General features: G+C 42.2%; 1 protein-coding gene across 1 annotated transcript in view; it reads left to right on the top strand.

The window, feature by feature from the left end:
- LOC120977783 (E3 ubiquitin-protein ligase RNF14-like) overlaps positions 1 to 15,542 on the top strand; it is a 174,533-nt gene extending 158,991 nt beyond the window's left edge. The window contains exons 7-8 of the mRNA XM_040405902.1: positions 560 to 681; positions 15,414 to 15,542. Of these exons, the coding sequence (XP_040261836.1) occupies positions 560 to 681; positions 15,414 to 15,426 (135 nt within the window). The 3' untranslated portion in view covers positions 15,427 to 15,542. The remainder of the gene's footprint in view (positions 1 to 559; positions 682 to 15,413) is intronic.
- The last annotated feature ends 398 nt before the right edge of the window (positions 15,543 to 15,940 follow it).

Below are 15,940 nucleotides of genomic sequence, written 5' to 3' on the forward strand. Positions count from 1 at the left end.
GCTATCAGCACCTTGTTGAATCAATGCCACGTAGAATTAAGGCAGTTCTAAAGGCAAAAGGGGGTCCAACACTGTATTAGTATGGTGTTCCTAATAATTCTCTAGGTGAGTGTATAATGCCTAACAGGTTGGTCTTACATTTGCAAGCATAGAGGACAAACGTCCTAAGCATACAGTAAACACCATGTAGATCCAACCCATAAGACAACCACTTGATAACATCTATGTAAAAAAATAGCTATAATGTCATACAGACCGGGATAATCACTGGACCCACCAACCCCAATGCACGTTTCTCCTGGGCTTCTTCCTGGGGCGTGTTTGGAGTGGATCTGCTGGTACATCTGCTGGAGATATCCAAGTAATAACCTTTCACTTTTACTATGGAATAGCTTTGACGACTGAATAGGAGTGCAGGAGCCTCTACGTTTTGGAGGAAATCAGTGGTTTTCGGAGCTTGTATCTATGTTATGTCAGATCAATTGTCAATGGATTGTTCCTTTATATATACATATATAATATGTTTTTTTATTTTATTTTTTTCATATTTTTTTTACAGAAAGAAAGTGGCTGTAACAAAATGACCTGCAGCAAATGTCATCAGTATTTTTGCTGGCTCTGTCTGAATATATTGCCTCAAAGAAACCCATATGATCATTTCCAGGACTCTGACTGCAATCAGTATGTATTCAGCATCGTTTTAGAGAAATGGATAGACAAGTTATTCATAGCTGTCAGTGGGTCATCTGCCTTCATGGTTGTTATTTCTTGAATAGCCTCAATATATTGTCACAGTTATTTTTGCTGTACTTCGTTATACTCTGTTATACTGTACATATGCTGCCAGAAAATGAAAAAGAACAACTGGAAAACCTAACATGATTGAGGTGAGATTGACAAAGTGTAAACGGAGAGTGGTGCTCAGTCAATAATCACACAACCAAGTTGGTGCACCCTTTATTTTGGGTTCTGCATCGGTGCATATTTTGAGGTCCAGTCACATTAATGCAGGGTGGCATCTCCCCTTACTGCAATAGAGGCTGTCCATCTAGCATGGTGACGGTCAAAGAGATGTTGGATATCCTCCTGTGGTATGTCATTCCATGCAATTTCAACTTGTACCCATAGTTCACCTAAAGTGTTTGTTGGTTGCTGTGTGTAGGAGATCCATTGCCCCATCTAGTGTCCAATATTCTTGTTGGAACACCATGTCTGTTAACAGTGTCAAAAAAGACAGTAGGACTGATTCCACTATGTCCTGGACATATCGAAGCCTGGCCAGTGTTCCCTCCACCAATACTAATAGCTAATCTATAGTGAATATAATTTCGGTCTATTTACTTTTATTTCGTTTTTACAATTTATTTATATTTTACACAGCCTCCTGACTTTTTGGGGATGGATATGTGTATATAATTGTGTGTATATTGTAGGGATTTCCCAAATGGTAGCCTTCAGATAAATACACAGTAGCCTTTTAGTGGTGGAAATCAAAGTAATAAATGTCTTTTATTGTTGGCACACCACAATTCAACAGGCGGTAGTGATCAGCTTACTTCAGCCGACACTTAAAGGGTTATTCCCATCTTAATGATCACTGTTAAATTTGTTAATGATTTAACAGTGATAATTTTTCTAAATATATTTAATTAACTAATTCCCACCCCTTAGAAGAAAATAAACATATACTTACCTGACTGTTGTCTTCCATCTCCCCTGGTTACGGCCATCGCTCTTCTCCGGAATCGCGGTGGCCGCGCTTGCGCAGACGACTTCTTCTTTTCTCCCGGCCGTCCGCGCGAAGTCCCGAAAGCGCACGCCGAGGCCGCGCATGCGCTATGGTGATTTCTTCCTGGCCAGTATAGTATACTTGCCAGGAAGAAGTCACCAGGGCGCATGCGCGGCGGCGTGCGCGTTCAATCCAGCGCCCGGCCGGGAGAAGACTTCAATCAAGATGGAGCCCGCCCCCTGCCAAAACCAGGAAGTGGACAGCGCGCCGGGAGCAGGTAAGTATGAAACAGTGTGATGAGAATACCCCTTTAAGGAAAAACAATTCAGTCTCGAATCTGAACAAATCACATAGGAAGTTTTGGGGCACAGTACCGTACTCCCCACGGAGTGGATGGGGACCTTGCTTTGTCTTTTGTCTCTTGGCAGAAACCCTCCGGTTTTCACTTGGCTCCAAAAACACACAGCTATAAAGAGCTCCACCATCAGCCAGGTAATCACACCACTGACCCTGCTGGCTGACTTTTTGTAAGCCTGCCAAAACTCAGCCTGGACCATGGGGAACAGCAACCCACCCTGCACTTTGGCTGCTCCCAGTAAGAAAAAAACAAAAAAAACAAAAAAAAACGGAACAGCACCTCCTGAGACAAATCGCAGGTGCAAGCTACCCGGCAATAATACAGCAAACAAATAAAGCAGCAGCACACCACTAAATGCACTAAGACTGAGCGAACAGGTGAATGTGTGAACGCGGTCAAATACATGACGCCAATACTTACGGAAGAAGCTCTTAGCGCATATTATTGATCAAAAATATGTCGGGCCCACCTACCAGACGACAAGTTAGCTTCTTATCAGGTGGGACCTACTCTAACACGGAGGGTCCAGCTCCATTGTTACTCTGATTAAAAACACCAAGGGGTGGGGGATGGGCGGGGAGTGCTAAGTTCCAAAGATGATGGTTAGTCCTCTATAATATACATATAAACAAAAAAACGGAACAGCACCTCCTGAGACAAATCGCAGGTGCAAGCTACCCGGCAATAATACAGCAATAATATGCGCTAAGAGCTTCTTCCGTAAGTATTGGCGTCATGTATTTGACCCTGTTCACACATTCACCTGTTCGCTAAGTCTTAGTGCATTTAGTGGTGTGCTGCTGCTTTATTTGTTTGCTGTATTATTGCCGGGTAGCTTGCACCTGCGATTTTTCTCAGGAGGTGCTGTGCCGTTTTTTTGTTTATATGTATATTATAGAGGACTAGGCATCATCTTTGGAACTTAGCACTCCCCGCCCATCCCCCACCCCTTGGTGTTTTTAATCAGAGTAATAATGGAGCTGGACCCTCCGTGTTAGAGTAGGTCCCACCTGATAAGAAGCTACCTTGTCGTCTGGTAGGTGGGCCAGACATATTTTTGATCAATAATATGCGCTAAGAGCTTCTTCCGTAAGTATTGGCATCATGTATTTGACCCTGTTCACACATTCACCTGTTCGCTCAGTCTTAGTGCATTTAGTGGTGTGCTGCTGCTTTATTTGTTTGCTATAAATACACTGCTCAAAAAAATAAAGGGAACACAAAAATAACACATCCTAAATTTGAATTAATTAAATATTTTTCTGAAATACTTTGTTCTTTACATAGTTGAATGTGCTGACAACAAAATCACACAAAAATAAAAAAATGGAAATCAATTTTTTTAACCCATGGAGGTCTGGATTTGGAGTCACACTCAAAATTAAAGTGGAAAAACACACTACAGGCTGATCCATCTTTGATGTAATGTCCTTAAAACAAGTCAAAATGAGGCTCAGTAGTGTGTGTGGCCTCCACGTGCCTGTATGACCTCCCTACAACGCCTGTGCATGCTCCTGATGAGGTGGCGGACGGTCTCCTGAGGGATCTCCTCCCAGACCTGGACTAAAGCATCTGCCAACTCCTGGACAGTCTGTGGTGCAATGTGACGTTGGTGGATAGAGCGAGACATGATGTCCCAGATGTGCTCAATTGGATTCAGGTCTGGGGAACGGGCGGGCCAGTCCATAGCATCAATGCCTTCGTCTTGCAGGAACTGCTGACACACTCCAGCCACATGAGGTCTAGCATTGTCTTGCATTAGGAGGAACCCAGGGCAAACCGCACCAGCATATGGTCTCACAAGGGGTCTGAGGATCTCATCTCGGTACCTAATGGCAGTCAGGCTATCTCTGGCGAGCACATGGAGGGCCTCCAAAGAAATGCCACCCCACACCATTACTGACCCAATGCCAAACCGGTCATGCTGGAGGATGTTGCAGGCAGCAGAATGTTCTCCACGGCGCCTCCAGACTCTGTCACAGCTGTCACATGTGCTCAGTGTGAACCTGCTTTCATCTGTGAAGAGCACAGGGCGCCAGTGGCGAATTTGCCAATCTTGGTGTTCTCTGGCAAATGCCAAACGTCCTGCACGGTGTTGGGCTGTAAGCACAACCCCCACCTGTGGACGTCGGGCCCTCATATCACCCTCATGGAGTCTGTTTCTGACCGTTTGAGCAGACACATGCACATTTGTGGCCTGCTGGAGGTCATTTTGCAGGGCTCTGGCAGTGCTCCTCCTGTTCCTCCTTGCACAAAGGCGGAGGTAGCGGTCCTGCTGCTGGGTTGTTGCCCTCCTACGGCCTCCTCCACGTCTCCTGATGTACTGGCCTGTCTCCTGGTAGCGCCTCCATGCTCTGGACACTACGCTGACAGACACAGCAAACCTTCTTGCCACAGCTCGCATTGATGTGCCATCCTGGATAAGCTGCACTACCTGAGCCACTTGTGTGGGTTGTAGACTCCGTCTCATGCTACCACTAGAGTGAAAGCACTGCCAGCATTCAAAAGTGACCAAAACATCAGCCAGGAAGCATAGGAACTGAGAAGTGATCTGTGGTCACCACCTGCAGAACCACTCCTTTATTGGGGGTGTCTTGCTAATTGCCTATAATTTCCACCTGTTGTCTATCCCATTTGCACAACAGCATGTGAAATTGATTGTCACTCAGTGTTGCTTCCTAAGTGGACAGTTTGATTTCACAGAAGTGTGATTGACTTGGAGTTACATTGTGTTGTTTAAGTGTTCACTTTATTTTTTTGAGCAGTGGAGGGAGGGGGGCCGGGGGAGGCCGCACACTGGCCACCAATGATATTACAATAGAGGGAGCGAGGGGGGGCCGGGGGAGGCCGCACACTGGCCATTAATGATATTCAAACTGGGGAGGGAGGGGGGTCTGCCCCCTGCTGCCTGTCAGCCCCTGATCTCTTACAGGGGGCTATGATATGCACAATTAACCCCTCAGGTGCAGCACCTGAGGGGTTAATTGTGCGGATTACAGCCCCCTGTAAGAGATCGGGTGCTGCCAGGCAGCAAGGGGCAGTCATGTACACAGTTCGTAGTATATTCTAACTATAAGCGTCCCCATCACTATGGGAACGCCTCTGTGTTAGAATACAGGGAGTGCAGAATTATTAGGCAAGTTGTATTTTTGAGGATTAATTTTATTATTGAACAACAACCATGTTCTCAATGAACCCAAAAAACTCATTAATATCAAAGCTGAATATTTTTGGAAGTAGTTTTTAGTTTGTTTTTAGTTTTAGCTATTTTAGGGGGATATCTGTGTGTGCAGGTGACTATTACTGTGCATAATTATTAGGCAACTTAACAAAAAACAAATATATACCCATTTAAATTATTTATTTTTACCAGTGAAACCAATATAACATCTCAACATTCACAAATATACATTTCTGACATTCAAAAACAAAACAAAAACAAATCAGTGACCAATATAGCCACCTTTCTTTGCAAGGACACTCAAAAGCCTTCCATCCATGGATTCTGTCAGTGTTTTGATCTGTTCACCATCAACATTGCGTGCAGCAGCAACCACAGCCTCCCAGACACTGTTCAGAGAGGTGTACTGTTTTCCCTCCTTGTAAATCTCACATTTGATGATGGACCACAGGTTCTCAATGGGGTTCAGATCAGGTGAACAAGGAGGCCATGTCATTAGATTTTCTTCTTTTATACCCTTTCTTGCCAGCCACGCTGTGGAGTACTTGGACGCGTGTGATGGAGCATTGTCCTGCATGAAAATCATGTTTTTCTTGAAGGATGCAGACTTCTTCCTGTACCACTGCTTGAAGAAGGTGTCTTCCAGAAACTGGCAGTAGGACTGGGAGTTGAGCTTGACTCCATCCTCAACCCGAAAAGGCCCCACAAGCTCATCTTTGATGATACTAGCCGAAACCAGTACTCCACCTCCACCTTGCTGGCGTCTGAGTCGGACTGGAGCTCTCTTCCCTTTACCAATCCAGCCACGGGCCCATCCATCTGGCCCATCAAGACTCACTCTCATTTCATCAGTCCATAAAACCTTAGAAAAATCAGTCTTGAGATATTTCTTGGCCCAGTCTTGACGTTTCAGCTTGTGTGTCTTGTTCAGTGGTGGTCGTCTTTCAGCCTTTCTTACCTTGGCCATGTCTCTGAGTATTGCACACCTTGTGCTTTTGGGCGCTCCAGTGATGTTGCAGCACTGAAATATGGCCAAACTGGTGGCAAGTGGCATCTTGGCAGCTGCACGCTTGACTTTTCTCAGTTCATGGGCAGTTATTTTGCGCCTTGGTTTTTCCACACGCTTCTTGCGACCCTGTTGACTATTTTGAATGAAACGCTTGATTGTTCGATGATCACGCTTCAGAAGCTTTGCAATTTTAAGAGTGCTGCATCCCTCTGCAAGATATCTCACTATTTTTGACTTTTCTGAGCCTGTCAAGTCCTTCTTTTGACCCATTTTGCCAAAGGAAAGGAAGTTGCCTAATAATTATGCACACCTAATATAGGGTGTTGATGTCATTAGACCACACCCCTTCTCATTACAGAGATGCACATCACCTAATATGCTTAATTGGTAGTAAGCTTTCGAGCCTATACAGCTTGGAGTAAGACAACATGCATAAAGAGGCTGATGTGGTCAAAATACTCATTTGCCTAATAATTCTGCACGCAGTGTATACTGTCGGATATGAGTTTCACGATCTAACTCATATCCGACAGTATATTCTAACATAGAGGCGTTCCCATGGTGATGGGGACGCTTCAAGTTAAAATATACCATCGGATTGGAGAAAACTCCGATCCGATGGTATAATAGGGACTCCTGACTTCACATTGAAAGTCAATGGGGGACGGATCCGTTTGAAATTGCACCATATTGTGTCAACGTCAAACGGATCCGTCCCCATTGACTTGCATTGTAATTCAGGACGGATCCGTTTGGCTCCGCACGGCCAAGCGGACACCAAAACGTGGATCCTCCAAAAATCAAGGAAGACCCACGGACGAAAAAAACGGTCACGGATCACGGACCAACGGAACCCCGTTTTGCGGACCGTGAAAAAATACGGTCGTGTGCATGAGGCTTAAGAAGGATCAATAATGCAAAATCAAATTATGTTTGCGATTTCAACCTGAAGGGATGCAAGAGACTATCCGGAATGTCCAAAAGGATTCCCTGTTCAGGAGTTTGCGTTTATGATCTCCACCCCTACTAGGGGGATAAACTCTTTGCAAACCCTGAACCTGGAAACCTGTAGTATCTCCCTGGTGCGCTTTTTTTGGAAGCTGGACATCGTCCTTAGTTTTTTGTATATTTCAGAATTTTCTATATTTCTGCATGAATTGTACCAACTTCATTTTCACACAAGCCCTACAAGTAGATAAAGATAACCAAATCAAACAAATCCAAAATATTAGACTTCTGTGAGTGACAAAAGTACGTGAACCTTTAGATTTAGCAGATAATTTGAAGGTGAAGTTAGTCATGAGTTTTCAATCAATGAGATGATAATGAGATCAAGCGTGAGTGGCCAACCTGTTTAATTTAACCCTTAGGACACCGGAGTTTTTTTCGTATTCATTTTTCTTCCCTATATTCCTTGAGCCATAACTTTTTTATATTTCCGGTCACATAGCTGTATGAGGGCTTATTTATTGCGGGACAAGTTGTACTTTCTAATGGCACCATTAATTATGGCAGAAAATGTAGTGGAAAGCAGTAAAAAATTTCCAAATGGGGTGTAATTGAAAAAAAAAAACGCAATTCCTCCACCATTTTATGGGTTTTGTTCCCACGGCATTGTTGTATGTAAAAATAAATTGAAACTTTGATAATTTTTTATTTATTTTTTACATCACCATATTCTGACCCCATAACCTTTTTATACTTATGTCTACTGAGCTATTTAGGGTTTCATTGTTTGCGGAACAATCTGGTATTTTTATTGATACCATTTTGGAGTGTGTGTGACTTTTTGATCACATTTTATTACATTTGTTTGGGTAAGAGAAGCAATGAAAAAATGGCAAATCAGCGATTTTGACCCTTTTTTCCGTTACGCCATTCGCTGTATTGGAATAGTATGGCCGTTTTCGGTCGCGGTGATGCCCATGATGTTTATATTTATTGTTATTTAGGTATTTATTTTTTAATTATACGGAAAGGGGAGTGATTTAAACTTTTATATATATTTATATTTTTTTAATATATTTTTTAATATTTAAAAAAAATATAATTGTTATAATTTTATGGCTCAATATGAGCGTATAAATTAGGCTCCAGGGGCATCGGTAGGAAGCGCGAGCCCGGAAGCGCGACCTTCTGGGTTTTTGCACATTTAGATGCCGTGACCTCACTTGGTCATGGCATCTAAAGCATTTAATTACCGCGATCAACATTATTGCCGATCACAGTAATTAGCAGCAGGTCTCTGCTGTTTGAAACAGCAGAGACCTGCCGGCCATGACGCCCGCTGCACGTGCGAGCCGACGCCATGTTTACACATCGCTCCATCGCCGTATATGTACGGAGCTGATAGCAAAGGGGTTACAGAACAAGGATCTATCAAAGTCTGACCTTCACAAAATGTATCATGGCACGAACAAAGGAGATTTCTGAAGACTTAAGAAGAAGAGTTGTTGATGTTCATCAAGCTGGAAAAGGTTACAAAACTATCTCTAAAGAGTTTGGACTACACCAATCTACAATCAGACAGATTGTGTACAAATGGAGGAAATTCAAGCCCATTATCACCCTCCTCAGGAGTGGTCAACCAACAAAGATTACACCATGAGCAAGGGCATGTAATAGCTGTGAGGTCACAAATGAACACAAGGTAACTTCTAGGCAGCTAAAGGACTTTCTGACAGCTAATGTTAATATTTATGAGTCCACCATCAGGAGGACAGTGAACAACAATGGTGTGTGCATGGCAGGATTGGAAGGAGAAAGCCTCTGCTCTCCAAAAAGAGCATTGCTGTCTGTCTGCAGTTTGATAAAGATTACCTGGACAAGCGACAAGGCTATTGGAACAATGGGAGTCATTTACGAATGGTGCTACACCTATTTTGGTATAAAAAGGTCACAAGGGCTTTTTTATGTGACTTTTTAAACACCCGTGCAAAAATATTTTGTTGCATGGACGTTTTTGCGCTGCATTCAACACTTGGTAGTATCGAAGGAGTGGTGGGAGAGTGGCAGGGCTGGGAAATAATCCTCAGATTTACCAACTTTTATGCCTTTTATGGAAACAGGGGGAAAGGTTGGAGAAAAACTTGAGTCAGACACTGGAGTAGTTTTAACTCCTAGCAGACGGACTGCTGGAGGTGCACATAATTGATGACGAGGCACCTTGTCATAAATTAGGCGCATCTTCCGGCAGTACAAAGAGGAAACAAAGACTGGCAAGCTGATCTTTGCAAATGACCCACAATGAGACCAAAATATACATTTTTTGTGTGATGTTTGGAAAAAGGAAAATATTGCAATTGGCATTAAAATGTCATGCTATCTGTGAAACACGGTAGTGGTAGTATTATGGTTTGGGCCTGTTTTGCTGTATCTGGGTCAGGATGACTTGCCACCATTGATGGAACAATGAATTCTGAATTACAGGTATGCCTGCCATTTCTGAACAAAAATGTCAGAATATCTGTCCATGAGCTGAATCTCAAGAGAACATGGGTTATGCAGTAAGACAATAAACAAAGTCTTATTAAGGAAGAATAACTTAGTTTTGGAATGGCCAAGTCAAAGTCCAGACCTTTAATCCAAAATAAATGTTGTGGAAGGACCTGAAGCAAGCAGTTCATGGAAGGAAAGCCACCAAGACAGCAGAGTTGAAGCTGTTTTCTACAGAGTAATATAAAAATCATCCAAGCCGATGTGCAGAACTAATCAACACTTAGGCCCCTTTCACACGGGCGTTGCAGGAAAATGTGCGGGTGCGTTGCGGGAACACCCACGATTTTTCCGCACGAGTGCAAAACATTGTAATGCGTTTTGCACTCGCGTGAGAAAAATCGCGCGTGTTTGGTGCCCAAACCCGAACTTCTTCACAGAAGTTCGGGCTTGGGATCGGTGTTCTGTAAATAGTATTATTTTCCCTTATAACATGGTTATAAGGGAAAATAATAGCATTCTGAATACAGAATGCATAGTAAAACCTCGCTGGAGGGGTTAAAAAAAAAAAAAAAAAAAAAATTTAACTCACCTTAGTCCACTTGTTTGAGGCCCGGCATCTCCTTCTGGCTTCATCTGATCTCTGTGCAGCAACAGGACCTTTGGTGACGTCATTCCGGTCATCACATGATCCATCACATGATCTTTTACCATGGTGATGGATCATGTGATGACCGGAATGACATCACCAAAGGTCCTGTTGCTGCACAGAGATCAGATGAAGCCAGAAGGAGATGCCGGGCTACGCGAACAAGTGGATTAAGGTGAGTTACATTTTATTTTTTTATTTTTTTTAACCCCTCCAGCGATGTTTTACTATGCATTCTGTATTCAGAATGCTATTGTTTTCCCTTATAACCATGTTATAAGGGAAAATAATAATGATCGGGTCTCCATCCCGATCGTCTCCTAGCAACCGTGCGTGAAAATCGCACCGCATCCTCACTTGCTTGCGGATGCTTCCGATTTTCACGCAACCCCATTCATTTCTATGGGGCCTGCTTTACGTGAAAAACGCACAAAGAGGAGCATGTGATGCGTGAAAATCACCGCTCATGTGAACAGCCCCATAGAAATGAATGGGTCGGTATTCAGTGTGGGTGCAATGCGTTCACCTCCCTCATCGCATCCGCGCGGAATACTCTCTCGTGTGAAAGGGGCCTTACTGAAACGTTTAGTTGAAATTATTGCTGCACAATGGTGTCAAACAAGTTACTTAATGCAAAGTTTCACATACATTTGCCACTCGCAGACATATGACATTGAATCATTTCCCTCAATAAATAAATTACCAAGCCTAATATTTTTTAGTCATTTGTTTGATTTGGTTATCTTTATCTGCATGTGAAAATCTGATGTAATTGTAGGTCAAGTTTATGCAGAAATGACAATTCTGAAGGGTTCACAAACTAATGAATAGACACATTAATGATATGCAAATTATAAAATATGGAAACAAAGGGGGACATCAAATCAAATATGTCAGTTTTGTGGCTTAAAAAAGTCCCAAGTAATGGCGGTTGCACCATTTTTTGCGACATTTGGTAAGTTTTTGCTACATTTGGCATTCCTCGCCACTTTTCGAAGTGGTGTATGTTTATGAGCTAAAAATGAGATTAGACCTGGATTATGGCACATTTACTATGTGCTACTTTTGCAAAGGTTGCCATAACGTTGCGACTTACGCCAAGCAACCCCCTAGTGTACATTTAGATATATAGGTGTAAACCACATTGCAAATATATTAAGATGCATCAGTTCATAAATTTGATAAAGCAAAGACAGACTTAAAATCGACACAAAAACAACCGCAAATGATAAATGCCCCCCCCCCATAATAAAAACATCTTGATTTATACAGGATCGAGTATGAGCGCCACACGCAGAAATACATGCATTTACACAACTTGGCATGCTATCAATGAGCTTATTAATGGTTGCCTGAGTAATGTTCTGATACCCTGAATGCACTTGAGCAGGCTGCTGGCAGCTCCCTTTGCAATTGCTTAACCACTTCACATCTGGGCCATTTGCCCCCTTCCTGACCAGGCCAAATTTTGCAAATCTGACATATCTCACTTTATGTGGTAATAACTTTGGAACGCTTTTACTTATCCAAGCCATTCAGAGACTGTTTTCTCATGATACATTGTACTTCATGCTAGTCATAAATTTGAGTCAATATATTTCACCTTTATTTATGAAAAAATCCCAAGTTTACCAAATTTACCCAAAATTTCAAAAAATTCGCAATTTTCTAAATTTCTATTTCTCTGCTTTTAAAACAGAAAGTGATACCTCATAAAATATTTATTACTTAACATTCCCCATATTTCTACTTTATGTTGGCATCATTTTGGAAATGTCATTTTATTTTTTTTGGACGTTAGAAGGCTTTGAAGTTTAGAAGCAATTCTTAAAATTTTTAAGAAAATTGCCAAAACCCACTTTTTAAGGACCAGTTCAGGTCTGAAGTCACTTTGTGGGGCCTACATAGTGGATACCCTCATAAATGACCCCATTGCAGAAACTACACCCCTCAAGTTACTTAAAACCGATTTTAAAAACTTTGTTAACCCTTTAGGCGTTCCACAAGAATTAAAGGAAAATGGAGATCAATTTTTTAATTTCACTTTTTTGGCAGATTTTCCATTTTAATCCAATTTTTTCTTTAACACATCGATGGTTAACAGCCAAACAAAACTCAATATTTATTACCCAGATTCTGAGGTTTTCAGAAACACTGTACATGTGGTCATAAACTGCTGTATAGGCACACGGCAGGGCGCAGAAGAAAAGGAGCGTCACATGGTTTTTAGATGCCATGTCCCATTTGAAGCCCCCTGATGCACCCTTACAGTAGAAACTCCCAAAAAGTGACCCCATTAACTAGGGCATAAGGTGCCAGTTTTATTGGTACTATTTTTGGGTACATATAATTTTTTGATCATTCATTATAACACTTTATTGGGCAAGGTGACAAAAAAATTGGTTGTTTTAGCACAGTTTTTATTTATTTATTTTTACAGCGTTCACCTGAGGGGTTCGGTCAAGTGACATTTTTATAGAGCAGATCGTTACGGACGTGGCGATACCTAATATGTATACTTTTTCTTATTTATTTAAGTTGTACACAATAATAGCATTTTTAAAACAAAGAAAATTTAGTTTTAATGTGTCCATGTTCTGAGAGCTATAGTTTTTTTTATTTTTTGAGCGATTTTCTTATGTTGGGGCTCATTTTTCCCGGGATGAGGTGACTGTTTTATTGGCACTATTTCGTGGGACATAAGCCTTTTTGATCACTTGATGTTGCACTTTTTGTGATGTAAGGGACAAAAATGGCTTTTTTTGACACAGTTTTTATTTTTATTTTTTTACGGTGTTCACCCGAGGGGTTAGGTCATGTGATATTTTTATAGAGCTGGTTGTTATGGACACGGCGATACCCAATATGTATACTTTTTTATTTTATTTATTTCTATTTTTAACATTTTTTTTTATTTTTAACACTTTAAAATTGCTTTTTTTGACACAGTTTTTTTTTTTTATGGTGTTTATCGGACTGGGTCGATCATGTGATATATTTATAGAGCCGACCGTCAAGGACGCGGCAATACCAAATATGTCTATTTTATTTTATTTATTCTATTTTTAAAATTTTTTTTTATTTTTAACACTTTATTTTTTATTTTTTTATTTTACACTTTGCGTCCCCCATAAGGTCATGCAAGACCTCTGGGGGACATTTAACGTCACTTTTTATTTATTTTTTCACTGTTGATTTCTCCTGTAACTGGGGCTGACATAGTAGCCCCAGTTACAGGAGAAATACACCCCCCAGAGAGGCTGTACAGCGCAATACAGCGCTGTACAGCCTCAGTGCAGGGCTAATTGAGGTCTCTGAAATACCTCACAGCTCCTGCACTCTCCCGGCTCCAGCAATCACATGACCGCCGGGCCGGAACAGGAAGCGCTATACAGCGATCTAGAAGGCAGGGACACCTGGGCACTGTCCCTGCCTTCTCTAAGGGTTCCCCTGCTGTCACTGACAGCGGGCAACCCGATCTGCAGCTGCACGATTAGCGTGCAGCTGCAGTTTCTGAATGGACGTTCAGGAACGTCCATTCAGAAATATAGAACCACCTCTCGGACGTTTTTAGTCTATGGGCGGATGGGAGGTGGTTAACAATGACAGCTCAGATGTGCTCAATAGGAAGATGAATCCGAAGATGTTGCAGGCCATGGTTCTATGTTTAGGCCATGCAGGCTGCTCACAGTAGCACAAGCGACATGCAGTCTGGCGTTGTCCTGTTGAAAAACTGCTCCAGGGCCACTTTGGAGAAATGGTCATTCCACTGGTTCCATGACCAAATCAATGTAACGCCAAACTGTTAGTCTACCTGAAATGAAGACTAGATGGGTTTAGCAACCATATAGTATGCCACCACATGCTGTAATCCCGGGAGTAGGACTGGTGTGACATTCCCTGAAGGCCTCTTCATGGCATTGCCCACATAGGCTCCAGAGTCCATACTGATTGCCAGCTATCACTGCATCTTAGCCAAAAGCAGGACTCATCGCTGAAGAGGTCAGACCACCATTTCAGCCTCCATTGGCATCTTGCTGTGTACCATGATAGCCTTTGAGAGCAGTGGTGTGAGGCTGATGGAAAACCTGTAGCTGGATGTTTAGCTCGTATTCCAATGTCGTCAATGTCATGCACATGCCTTCTGATGGTTTCTGTAGACACTGTTTGCCACCCTAGGCTTGGGATGTGACATCAAATTTCACTTGCAGTACAGAATGGATTACTACACATCACTCTTCTAATGAAATGATCAGTCCATGCATGGGTTCACCTCTCTGTACATCTTGCTGTCATTCCAGTTTATTGTTTTTCTCCCAACCACCAGGACACTCAGCATTGAACACTGCTGACATCTCGTCCTAAACGCATAGAGATTTGCCAGACTGATAAACCAAGTTTGCAACAAGTGGCGATAACTGGCACACTGATGAACAGGAGGCCTTGCACAGTCATCCCACGTTAGTTGATCTTGTTTTTGAGGTTTTAAGTGGCTAAAAAAGTTTGTTTTCAATCTGGCAAGTGGCAGACCATGCGACTGCTATGGGGTCCAGGGCAAAAGGGCGCCCAGTTGGGATGGCTACCCAGGGCAAGAGGGGGTCCAGTTGGGATCATCCTCTCTTCTACTGGGAGTTAGGGACACTGGGCCAGGACTCTACCCTCTAAAGGAACAACTTTTAGCAAATGAGGCAGTGGACAAAATGGCCCAAGGGTCATTCAAAGGTGTTTAGGTGGAAACCCTTCTGTCTTGTGGGGGGGGGGGGGGGGCTGGTTTGATCCTTGCTATGGTGCCCTTACTTCTCTATGTACGCCACTGTCTACAGATCTTAGCAACACCTGATTTGCATAACCTTATGGCTTTGTGTTGCAATTTCAATGCTGAGGAGTGTATAAATATATATGTTGTTTTTTTCTGGTCTTCATGCTTAGAGCTATAAGTACAAATCACAAATTACTTTTTTTTTAAAACCTACAATTAATGATGCAGAAATGTTAATAAACTATAACAGGATGCTAAATAATATCTCCTATTGTTTCTCTTTACACTTTCAGAAATGATATCTGACCGGGAAAGAGATCACACTAGTGCAGTGGACCATCATGGCACATAGAACTGGCAAGCACCATTTAAAAGTATAAGAGAAATTGTTGAATCACCCCCAGAAAAGTTATTTTTTGCCATCAAGTTAAGTAGAAGTAAACGTTGATGGATTTTGTATATATATGGGCAAAATTGTAATAAAACGGTAAAGTTTTCAAAAAAGCACTGTGCATGTGTTTCATTTTTAATGGAGGCCTTCACTCAGACCATCTACATCAAATGAGAGCTTTTCCAAAGTCTGGAGAAAAAAATCATGCCTAGGAGAGTAGGCGGTGTGAATATATACTAACTAGTGTTGCGCGAACTTGTGTTTTCAAGTTCAGCGTACAAGGTTTGGATTATCTAAGAATTCCATTATGAAGTCCGCTACCACGGACCATAAGTTATGGTCCGTGGTAGCAGAATCCATAACGGAATTCTTAGATAACCTGAACCTTGTACACTGAACTTGAAAACACAAGTTCGCTCATCCCTATAT

The sequence above is a fragment of the Bufo bufo genome, chromosome 1, assembly GCF_905171765.1.
Source record: "Bufo bufo chromosome 1, aBufBuf1.1, whole genome shotgun sequence".
Taxonomy (NCBI): Eukaryota; Metazoa; Chordata; class Amphibia; order Anura; family Bufonidae; genus Bufo; species Bufo bufo.